The 12,486-nt window shown below is 39.4% G+C and overlaps 1 protein-coding gene across 5 annotated transcripts in view; it reads left to right on the top strand.

The window, feature by feature from the left end:
• The window catches only part of N4BP2 (NEDD4 binding protein 2), a 39,904-nt gene that overhangs the window by 2,084 nt on the left and 25,334 nt on the right, over nt 1-12,486 (top strand). For 3 of the 5 annotated variants that reach the window (XM_087965749.1, XM_087965748.1, XM_087965750.1), the window contains exons 2-4: nt 5,197-5,521; nt 8,684-9,851; nt 10,880-11,007. In XM_087965749.1, coding sequence (XP_087821875.1) covers nt 5,317-5,521; nt 8,684-9,851; nt 10,880-11,007 — 1,501 coding nt within the window. In that variant the 5' untranslated portion in view covers nt 5,197-5,316. Of the gene's footprint in view, nt 1-5,196; nt 5,522-8,480; nt 8,566-8,683; nt 9,852-10,879; nt 11,008-12,486 lie in introns of all 5 variants that reach the window. The other 2 variants (XM_087965752.1, XM_087965751.1) reach the window with 1 other exon arrangement.

Here is a 12,486-nt window from a genome sequence, read left to right as displayed (position 1 = left end):
CAAACCAGCGGCCCGGTAGGACTTGTTCCACGGACGGTGCACGTCCGCGGACCGGTGGTTGGGGACCCCTGCTTTAAGTCAATCCCGACTTCTCTCTGACATCGGCTTAAAAAACTCCCAAAATGATAACAATTTAATTTTTTCCTTTCCGCTTTTGAATGTAAATGCTTAAGATTCTTGCTTAATTTCTCCAATAAAATTAATGAATGTGAAATTTCAGAGGCTGCAAAAAGTATGAGTAATGATTGATGAATAAATTATAATAACAAAGTATTTTAAGCTCAGCTGTAAGTTCTGCGCCTTTTGAAACAAACTTATTTTCCCTTAGCCTTTCATAAAATCGTATACAAAAATTCTTGTGGAATCCTAGAGTTTGAAAAATCTTTAAAATAGGAGATGAAAATCTCTATTTGCATTAATGAAGCTTTTAGGGGCCACTTATTTATATTGCATATATAAAATGCACTATTTTTAAATTAACTTGCTGAGAAATGTGGTGTATTATTTATTTTTATATTTATTTATTTTATAAATTGGTGATGTTGCTATGGTGTACACTAGATTAGAGCTCTGAAGATTAAAGCAAGTACATAAATCTTATTAAATAAATGAAGGATTAACAATATGCTATCTGTTATTTTTAAATGTAATTAACTCTTGTGATCATAGATGGTGATGTAACCTTTGACCCTTTTAAAAAGACATAACTCTGTTTGGTCCATACTGCTTAATATTTTTCTATCATCCATCCCATTCAAAATATATGTTTTAAATTAATGTCAAATAAAACAGCTTCAGGGAGATGTCCAAAATTGCTACAATGTACGCTGTATGCTTAAACTTTCAATATCAGAAACTTTGTCCTGTTTCTTACAGTCAACCTGGAAAACGATGAGAAAGAACTGAGCATTGTGTAAAAATACAAGAGCTTTTCTCAACTCTTTTTAAAATTAGACTATGACTAATTTCTTCTCAGTAATTCTGTTCTTACTGGTCCCCAAATGCCTCAAAGGCTATTGAGGAAATTAACAGTGTATAGGAGTTAATTAAAGGTTATGTTGATGTAACAACCAGTATGGGTGTTTCTCATTAATTCACACTGCCCCTGCCTGTTTAATATATTACAGTGTATAAGACTTGTTCAAAGAGATACATACAACATATTTAGAGATAAAATACTTTTTTCAAAAGAAATTTTTTAAGCCCAGCAAATTTTCCTGAAGTTTCCAGAAGTTTCTTTAGCAAATACCCAAAATGAAAATTATATACAAATCTTTAATTATCCATTAATGTTTATCTGGGAATTGTAGGTGCCTCTAGAATTAACATTATTTGAAGAAAAAGTTTGCCTTCCTATCAGGCAAATAGCATATATTTTGGAGCTATAATATCACCTCTGTTTGAAAACCTTTAAACAATCACACCGAATTCAAGAGAGACAGAAAGACAGTCCTTTTTTATCTATATTTGAAGAAGAAAAGAAACTAGAGGAGCAATTTTTCTGAAATATATTGAACATTATTAAAAATACCTTTGTAATAGCACTTGAAATCCCTTTACAGGTAGTCCTCAACTTACGATCACAATTGACCCCAGAATTTATGTTGCTGAGAAATTTGTTAAGTGAATTTTGGCCCATTTTATGACATTTCTTCCCCACCGTTGCTAAGTCAATCAATGCACTTGTTAAATTAGTAACAGTTGTTAAGTGAATCTGGCTTCCCCATTGATTTTGCTTCTAAGTAGGTCACAGAAGGGGATCACATAATCTCGGGACACTGCAATAAATATGAACCAGTGGCCAAGCATCCAAATGTAAATCATATGACCCTGGGGATGCTACAATGGTCATAAGTGTGAAAAATAGTCATAAATCACTTTTTTCAGTGCCTTTGTCACTTTGAACAGTCACTGGGTGAACTGTTGTAAGCCAAGGACTACCTGTATTTTTTTAATGTTATCAAAAATTGGCCTGTGCCTCCCATCAAACCCTGATGGATTTGCTATTTATATAATTCCAGGAACGCTCTGACTTTTTAACTACATTGATTTTTCTTACTGTATACCAATCCAGCCTAAAAACGAACAAATACAGCTGAAAACAAAGATAAACAAAATCATTTGTTAGGGAGAAGCAGTTCTGATCTATGCATTTCAAACTGTGAATACATCAAATAAATTATTGGAGCGTAAGAATGAATAGAAACACACAGAACCAAAACTCGTGAACACAGAGCATAAAATGAGCAAAGTACAGCACTGCAGGTATGAATATACCCTTCCTGTTGAGGAGGAAGGAAATTCATGAGTGCTGATTATGAAAGAATGCTGATGTGATTTCAGTAAAAATGGGGAGGGAAGTAAATAAGAAGTTACTTTGTGAATGCTTATACTGTGTTTTGATATTTTTGAAGGAAAACAGCAAAATTAATGCTGTTGCATCTCTTTCCAGAACTAGTTCTAGCCCTGATGATGATTTTAAAAGGCCAGCTTTTCCCATCCCATCCCTCTGACAATTCATGGAGAAGTCTGAAATTCTTAACCCCCAAAAAACTTGCAGATTTTCCTGTTGTAAAATCATTACAGGAAATGAGATGCGTGTGTTTGCCAAGAGCTAAACGAATCTTAACATAATTATCTGATGCCGCTTGATCTCTCTTTTATCTTTTAATTAAAATGATGCTGCAGTCTTTCCTCCCCCTCCCCCCTCCATTATAATACAGAAGGAACAGAACCTCTGGAATAAGTGGACAGGTGGAGGAGTCCTTGACTTAAAACCATTGGTTTAGCAACATGTTCAAAGTTACAACGGCACTTGAAAATCTGATTTATGACCATGACAATATGCCTTTGGTCACATGATCAAATTCGCCCACTGGGCAACCGGCCTGTGTTTACAACTGTTGCAGTGTCCTAGGTCATGTGATCATTATTTGTGACCAGCCAACTTCCATCAAGCGAAGTCAGTGGGGGAAGCCGGATTTGCTTAATGATGTCATAATTCACTTTAACAACTGTATTGGTTCGTTAAACAACCGTGGCAAAAACGATTCTAAAATCAGGCTTTGCTTAGTGGGAATTCTAGTTCCAATTATGGTCATAATTCGAGAGCTACCTATATAGGGTAGTATAGGGGGCACAACATAAGAGCTGTTATTTTGTTTTGCTATATTGTTGTCTTAGCTTGTATAATGGGGGGTCTTTCTAATTTTTCCCAAGGATTAATCACTGCTATTTAAATTTTCATCGCATGTGCTTCAAAGATTTATATGTTATTACATGTGATATCTGATAACTAAACTATCAGCTATGTTGATTTGAGTCCTTTTACAATTTGGGTGGATGGTGGCTGCCACTGACATTTCTTCATTTTCTAATTTTTTAAATCCTTTTGCGGTATTCTTATACTAAGGTACATCAAATTGTCCTTCCTTTTCTCTTCCTAGAAATGAATCATGTGAAATATTCCATCTGACATGAATCTGCCTTTCTTAAGAGACCATCTTGGCAATTAACTGTTCACAGCATTTGTTTTGCAACATGTAATAGATTTTTAAGACAATTTTTGTTCTGCTGGTAATAACATATTCCTGAAATTAGTGTTCTTTTCCTATATTAAGATTTTTAGATCTTTTAGACTTAGGCATTTTTTGTTTATGGAATATATAATATCAAAAGTATTACACTGTAAGCTGCCTAGAGTTGTACTGAACAGGGAGATGGGCAGTATGTAATAATAAATAAATAAAAATTCAATATTGATAATATCAAGACATGAACAAGGTTGAGGATCTTGTAATTAAAACGAAGGCCTATAAGTCTTTGATAAAACTTCCAGAGAACAAAAATATTTTACTCCATGAAAATAAGCTGGAAGGAGTGAATTAAACTTAATGAGTTAACTGGAATCAGGATGCATTTTTCTCTGCTTGATATGTGCAACTGAAAGAAAAGTTTAACCCAAAATTTGAAAATGTGTTTTTACATACATACATACATCTTAAGTAATTCTTAAAGTAGGCAAAAACTATTGAAAGTGTATTTGTGAGTTCCTGTATTAAGAGAAAGTTAAAGAAAATGATGCCACAGTTTAAAGAAAAACTATGTTAAAAAGGATGTTTATAAAAGACATACATACATACATGTATGTAGTTTGGAGGGAGGGATCTAAATGCAATATTGACGTTTAAAGCTTGTATGTTAAGTCAAAGAAAAAGATGTATTAGAAAGTTTTGATTTTTAAAATATTTTTTTTAAAAAAAGTTTAGTACTTTGAAGGAAAAAAGGGTGGGAAAGGGGTTTTTCCCCCTTTTTTCAGTAAGGTCAAAAAATTTGAAAGAATACATTTGAAAGAATACATTTTGTAAATAAAAATGATGACAATTCACAAAGATTACTAGGTGCAAATAGAAATACACATTTCCATAGCAAGGAAGATAAAGCAGGAATGGTTAAATTGAATACTTTATTTAAAGAGGAAAATGTGTTCTTATTTGGATATCACTTCTGGAATTCATGCTTGTGAAGAAGAAAAAATGAAACTTTGATCTTAGTTTTGTTGATTAGAAAGATTTGGTGTTATAGGAATGGCTAGTTGTATATTAATGTGTAAAAGCAAAAAGTTGGAGTGTTTATCTTGTACTGTGCTACGAAGAGTTGGAAGTCAATGCCCCCTTTTCTTTCTTTTTCTTTTCTCCTTTGTATCTCACACCCCCTTCTCCCCGCTCCCTTTCCCTCCCTTAATTTCCTATTTCTTTTCCTCTTGTTTTTATATAATAAAATAAAAATGATAAATTTAATAAAAAAGATAATATAAAGACATAATTATGCCATTGAAGAACAAATAATCAAATCTGTTTGATTGCTTATACACAGCATTTTACCCTGCTTTCAACCTTAAAACATTTCATATGTAAATATTTATAAATGTTATTTTTTAAAAAGATGTTACAATACTTTAGGTTCAAACAAAATTGCTGCTTAAATATTCAACCATTATCCTTTTTTTTTTTTTTTCTTTAGTACTGCATTTATATTTCCTTTCCATTTGTAATCAAACTTTTTTCGGTTAAAGCGTAAAGAATTCCACTTTTTTGAGCCTGCTAGAAAGCACGGGGGGAGGGGGGAGAAATGTTCCATCCAACGTCAGGATTCAGCGGCAGCTTCTAAAACACTTGCTCCTTCTCTCCATTCTAGGTTGGCTGCCCTCATCCCAAACATGTGGCCTGGAAGGATAACCTGTCCCATTCCCGACGTAAGCCCCGTCACGTGGGGAGTAGAATAACTCCGAGGCAATTGCATTTTGGGAAAAAGAAAATGCCAAAGAAAAAGAAAAACTTTGGCGCGAGCCCTTCAAGAAAAAACACAAACCCAGAGACAGTTTCTGCGACTGATGCCTCGTCCTCACCAGCCTCGTTACATGGAATCAATAAAGAAAAACTCATCAGCGGGCTTTCCGAAATGTTCTCAGATTTGGATCCGACGGTCATTTACATGGTGCTGTCTGAATGTGACTTCAGAGGTAAACTCTCAATTTTGTGGTTATTTCCCTCCCTCCTACTCACTTTATAAAGGGGCTTTAAAAAAAAAAAAGGATGCTGACATTTATGCCTATTCTAGGGGAGAGGTCTCCAACCTTGGCCACTTTGAGACTTGTGGACTTCAACTCCCAGAGTTCCTCAGCCAGCAAAGCTCTGGGAGTTGAAGTCCACGAGTCTTAAAGTGGCCAAGGTTGGAGAGCCCTGTAAATCTAGGGATCAATTCCAGCCCCAGGAAGTACAGGGACTTACGACCACACTTGATCCTGAAATTTGTGGTGTTGAGTGAGAATTTCTTAAGTGAGTTTTGCCCCATTTTTACGGCATTTCCTGCTGCCGTTCTTAAGCGAATCACTGCAGTTGATAAGTTAGGGCCCTGGTTGTTAAGCGAATTGGGCTTCTTTGTTGACTTTGCTTATCCAAAGGTCGCAAAAGGGGACCACGTAACCCCCGGGGACACTGCAACCGTCATAAGTGTGAACTTGTTGGCAAGCACCTGAATTTTGATCACATGATCATGGGGATGTTGCAAAAGTTGTAACTGAAAAACAGTCGCAAGTCACTTTTTTCAGTGCTTCTGTAACTTTGAACGGTCATTAAATGAACTGTTGTAAGTCGAGGATTGCCTGCATTCCATTGAGTCACTGGGACCTCTTGCATTTTTCCATTGGTTTGCCTTCTGCTGTTGAACTTTCAGCGGAGCCAACGCATTATCTATGGCAGAGGTGGGCAAACTTTTTGGCTCGGGGGCCTCATTGACTTTTAAAATTTGACAGATGGTCCGCCACCTGGTGTCAAAATGCCTGTCATTACAAGTCAAAATCAAATGAATGCAATCATTCAATCATTCACATCAAACCTTAATTCTGTACCAATCTTTGGCGGGCCGGATTAAAAAGACCAACGGGCCGGATGTGGCCCGCGGGCCGTAGTTTGCCCACCCCTGATCTATGGAGACCTTAGGAACTTGCTGATGGGGAAAGGGAGGTCTTAGCCTCCAACCATGCAGCTACAGGTAGTCCTCGGCTTACAACCACAATTGACCCCCAAATTTCTGTTGCTAAGTGAGACGTTTGTTAAGTGAGTTTCCCCCCCCCCCCATCCCTTTTACGACCTTTCTTGCCGCATTTGTCAAAGGAATCAGTGAAGTTGTTAAATGAATAATACGGTTGTTAAGCAAATCCAGCTGTCCCATGGATTTTGCTTGTCGGAAGGTCATAAAGGGGGATCACGTGACCCCAGGAGGCTGCAACCTTCATTCATAAGAGTGAGTTGCCAAGTGAACTGTAACTTTGAACAGTCACTAAATGAACTGTTGTAAGTTGAAGACTACCTGTATTTATTTATTTATTTAGCATATGGCATACATATGCCATTGAAAGGGATGCGGTGGCTCTATGACTAAGACGCTGAGCTTGTTGATCAGAAAGGTCGGTAGGTCAGCGGTTCGAATCCCTAGCGCCACATAACGGAGTGAGCTCCCATTACTTGTCCCAGCTTCTGCCAACCTAGCAGTTCGAAAGCATGTGAAAATGGAAGTAGAAAAATAGGGAGCCCTTTGGTGGGAAAGGAACAGCGTTCCGTGCACCTTATCGGTGTTTAGTCATGCTGGCCACAAGACCACGGAGACGACTTTGGACAGTGCTAGCTCTTCGGCTTTGCAACGGAGATGAGCACCGCCCCCTAGAAACGGAAACGACTAGCACGTAGGTGCGAGGGGAACCTTCACCTTTATGCCGTTAACTCTGACAGGGTGGAGTTGGAGTTGGAAGGATCATATTTCTTTGCAGTTATCTTGTTGTTAACCCTAACCCCCTAACCTCTAACCTAACCCTGAGAGCTCTTAAGGTTACTTGAGGGTTTATTTATGCCCAGTTGCTTGTGGAATCTTCTTTGAACTGCTACAAAGGTTTCTTGTAGACTGGAGATAGGTGGTGTCTTATCCCTCCTCCTCTCTTGAGAGAGGACTGTTCCGTGTTAATATAAATGGCCTCTTACCTCTTTCAAACCAATGCTGCCCTCTATCCAGAAAGTGGACTTCGCTGTCTTCGAAAGGGTGACCTTTGTCTTCCAAATGCAGCTGGACTGCTGAATCCCCCCGTGGCTTTGATCTCCCACGTTGTGCCTGCGAAGTGGCTGTTTTGTTTCTGATCTGCTCATTGCATTGTATTGCATGTATCACATCGCTGAGTTTGTGTCTGGGTGTTTTATCTTTGTGGGGGACAGGCTTCAGCCTTGGTGTATATAATTGGGTTTAAAGTGGGTATGTATGTTGTGTTGGTTGAAAATCGTCTGGAGATTTCTAGATGTTCCTGCAACGCATGGAATGACAACGTTGCTTCATTGTTGTTCTCCTCTTTCTTTGTCTGTTTTAGAGAAGGGTCTTTTTCTGGATTGGATGAAGGTCCAGCTGTGATAGCCACAAGTTCTGAGGGCTTCATTAATTTTGTCTCATCTCAACTTTTACCAATCTCTATTTTCAATGACAATTAAAAGAACCAGATGTACTTTAAAAAAAAAAAAAAGATAAGAACTCTTCCCAGTGACACCTTAGAATCCACATTTTAAACAAATCTATTTATCAAATTTTTATATCGCCCATCTCACTTGAGTGACTCTGGGCATTTTACAATAAAACAAGGTTTTCAGTGCAATGTAAAAGAATCGCAATACTATATTTACCTTGCTTTGTTTGTTAAAAAGACATTTTAGCGCTCTCAATTTTTCTTTATTCATTAAATGTGCATGAATATTTGACAAGTCTTTCACGATAATTGTTGCGATTTTCTTTTCAAGTTGCACCTAACGAATGGTTTTGCACCCATAACTCAAAATTCATGTTTAAATGTAAACACAATATTTAGATCAAGCATTATTTTTTTAAAAAATTGCTTGCTTGTAGTCCTCCCTGTTAGTTCAAGGCACTGCTCTTTGGCCCCCCAGGTAGCAGAATCTGTGAAGAGTGTCCTTTAATCAGTCTTTTTTTGAAGAGAGGGCAAAGGTCGCTGCAAGACAAGAGGAGACCCAGGTAATCTTTAAATGAAAATTCACTGCCTCGTTTATTTCTGCAATGCTACTTGAAGTTGGTGTGTAGAATCAGGAATAAGTTTAGTAAAGTAATCGTGTCCTTTCTTTGTTTTTACTAGTGGAAGAGACTATGGATTATCTACTGGAATTGTCCACAGCTGCTAAGGATACAGTATGTTCAACAAAAGTGTCAGGTTTTGATTCCCTGTCCGCATTGCTCATTGGTGGAAATAACTCAAGCTGCAGTACTCATGAACTTGAGGGTCATGATACTACTGCAGTTGCGAAGAGTAGTGAAGAACCCTCATCCTCTGAAGAACTGGCACTCTTGATAGATAATTCTCTTGAGGACCGCAGTGGAAAAAGTGAAGCAAAGAAATCAGAAAATGATCATCATCTAGGTAGCCTGAATCTGGCTCGGGACCACAATAATTCCAATTGCACTGAATTATATATGAACTCCAACGGAACAGCAATAGAAAACTGGTTGACTGCCTTAAAACCAAGTTATAAGGAAGCCGCTGAGTCGACATCCATATCAGAGATTGAGACAAAGGATATTCTGACACAAAGCCCAGAGAGTAACACTTTGCCAGAAGTTGTACTCGACAGTGGTGCCGTTTCGGAAAGTGTGATGTTAGCCGACAAGGCCGAGTCTTACACTGAGCCAAATCAAACACACAATGTTTTATTTGACTTTACAGCGGTAAGCACCCTGACTGCTCAACGTCATCAGATTTTTGCAAAAATAGAGACCAATGCCTTTCCTAATTCTCCTGCTTCTTTGCAGGAGGCTGAAGGGCAAGAAAATGTAGTGGCTCTCCGTGATAATCTGAAACAATTCTGCGTTCCTGACCTGTGCGCAGGATCTGGTTTGAAATGGGCCCCTTTGACGAGGGAGACTGATCCTCCACAGCAAACGTGGCGTTCACAGTTTTCTCTGTTTCAGAAATACCCTCAGCGGTTTCATTTTTATCCAGCTTTTGAAGCGCAATGGGGAAATCATAGCTTTGTGACTCCTATCGCAGTCAGTCCTGGGAGGTGGAGGCCAGCTTCGGATTGTGGGAGTCAAGGAAAGACATTTTGCTCTCCGGAAGTTTCTAAATCCTGGGAGAGCCTCTCTTGTGTGCCAAAGAGATGTGCAAATAAAAACGGGCGACCAAGACATCATTTTTCTCAAGACCACCAATTGCCTGGTGGTCACATAATGAACAGGAGGACCTTCGCAGGTCATGTACTGGTTCTCCTTCGAGGGCTTCCTGGATCGGGCAAATCCTATTTGGCAAGGTAGGTTCTGTGTACAGAAGATTCAGAAATACGACGTTGCTGTCTTCTTTTTGCTCACACACAGATACATCATTCAATTCTATCAGTTAGCCAAATTCCCTTCCGACCTTATGCAGGTAGTCCTCGACTTAATAACAGTCTATTTAATATTACAGATTAACAGATTTGGAAGGGACCCAGTAGGTCATTTAGTCCAAACCCCCCACCCAAGCAAGAGACCCTACACCATTTCTGACAGATGGGAGTCCAATCTCTTCTCGAAAGCCTCCAGTGATGAAGCTCCCACAACTTCCGAAGGTAACTTCTGTTCCATTGGTTGAAGAACAGTTGCTGGAATTGGATATGGCTAGTTTAATGGAAAGAAGGACCAGGGGTGTCATTGTAGCAGTCTTCCAATGTATCGAGGGTTGCCACAAAGACGGGGGTCAACCTATTCTCCAAAGCACCTGAAGGCAGGACAAGAAACAATGGATGGAAACTGATCAAGGAGAGAAACAACCTAGAACTCAGGAGAAATTTCCTGGCAACCCAATTAATCAGTGGAACAACTTGCCTCCAGAAGTTGTCGATGCTCCAACACTGGAAATTTTTTAAGAAGAGATTGAACAACCATTTGTCTGAAATGGTATAGGGTTTCTTGCCTGAGCAGGGGTTGGACTAGAAGACCTCCAAGGTCCCTTCCAATTCTATTTCTTGATACTACTTTTTATGTTTTTATTGTAAACTGCTCACAATCACTAGATGAGATGAGCAGTGTAGCAATGTAATAAATAAAATAAGTTATAAATTAGAGCCAATTTAGTCCCAGTATAGGGACTATACAGCATTCATGAGAGCCTGTGAACGTATGGCTTCTCTCACTACATCAAAAGACTGCCAGAGATTATTGTAAGTTATTTTTCTGAAAGATCTAAATAGTGAGAGTCACAAGGATGAACAATACCCAGGTTTATTTTCACAATGATTTGTAGAAGATGAGAAGAAGGTGTTGAAAAGAAGATGAGAGCTGTGTTTGTCATTGTTCGCAGGGTTTTGCTTGAGGATAATCCTTGTGGGATCATTCTTAGCACAGATGACTATTTTTATCAAAAGAACGGGCAGTACCAGTTTGATGCTGACTGTTTAGCTGACGCACACGAGTGGAATTGGAAACGTGGTAAGAATTTGATGCAGCAGAACGTGCAAATGCTTTAGAATTTGCTGTAGAAGTCTAACTATAAATTTGATCAATAAATACACTAAAATGAATACGTTCTGCTAGTCCTAAAGGAATATTTCTGTCAGGATTTATGCTAATTGTCTTTGCATTAGGCGCATATTAAACATCTGAAAAATTAGACCATTTTAGATAAAGTACACATACATTTTCTGTCCCTGGGCCCCTAATCAGTTGAAAAAAACCATCCCTGATGAATCATATATGGAACTGCGCTAACAAATATATTAAATTAAGGAAAAAACCCCTTGAGGAGCATTTGGAAGTTTCAGTTGGTGCACAATATGGAGATACAGACAATTATGAATGCCACTCATTCAGCACATGTGACACATGAGTTCCATTGGTTACCAGGATGTTTCTGGGTAGAATTCAAGCTACTGCTACCATGGCCCGGGGAGGTGGGTTAATTATGGGACGTCTATGGAGATTCTCAGCCATCCAGGTCATGGTTGTTGCAGAAGTGCTTTTTTCAGGAGGCAACTGGGCTTTCTTTGGTTTTTTTGAAGACATTTCACTTCTCATGCAAAAATCTTCAGCTCTGACTGGATGGCAAAACCTTCCATTGCCCACCATCCTGTCAGAGCTGAAGAAGCTTCTTGGATGACAAGCGAAATGTCTTCAAAGAAAAACAAAGGAAGTCCAGTTGCCTCCTGAAAAAAAGTACCTTTGGGACCTATTTATGGGGCCATCTTTCCCATAAGGTGGTGTCTAGCCATTCTGTCAGACCTGGCAGCAGAGTCCTGTCTGCGAGAGAGTGTCATCTAGCACTGACAATGCTACCTACCGTGTTTCCCTGAAAATAAGGCCTATCCCGAAAATAAGCCCTACTGAGTGCCTGTGCAGCCAGCCACCTATTCTGTCTAGTTGCTCGCGGTGCTGCTAACACGAAGTGAGGCAAGAGGGTTGGTGGAGCTGCCCCATGCGCACACGGGCTTACCTCAGGGCTCCCACAGCTAGGCCATGCACACCGCGACAACTGCCTCGCAGCAGCGGCACTAGCAACCATGTGCAGCAGGAGCCCACATGGCCACCAGCCCATTTCTGCTTGCTTGCAGCTGCAACGGAGGAGGCTGAGCAACATGCCATGGCCGCCCACGAGGTAGGTAGGTGTCGGGGTGTGGATGGCCTAGCTGCAGGGGCCCTGGGTAAGGCAGGGCACATGGGGCAGCTCAAAAAAAATAATAACCCCCCCAAATAAGCCCTAATGCTTATTTCAGATCCCAAAAGAAAATAAGACCAGGTCTTATTTTTGGAGAAACACGATAGTTTAATAAAGAAACATCCGTAAGAAAATCACCAAGCTCAGTACAAAAGATCCTGAAGAGTGTCATCTGTTGGAATTCAGGGGTCTTTTTCTTCCCCCCATGGCACCAGCGTTCTGGAACATTCTTCCACAACCTGCCCCAAATTAGATTT

Source organism: Notechis scutatus, chromosome 4 (assembly GCF_049901735.1).
Source record: "Notechis scutatus isolate UNSWTSFEM ecotype Mainland chromosome 4, rNotScu1.2, whole genome shotgun sequence".
NCBI classification, from domain to species: domain Eukaryota; kingdom Metazoa; phylum Chordata; class Lepidosauria; order Squamata; family Elapidae; genus Notechis; species Notechis scutatus.
The sequence above is the reverse complement of the archived record's forward strand: the minus strand, read 5'-3'. Positions and strand labels throughout refer to the sequence as shown.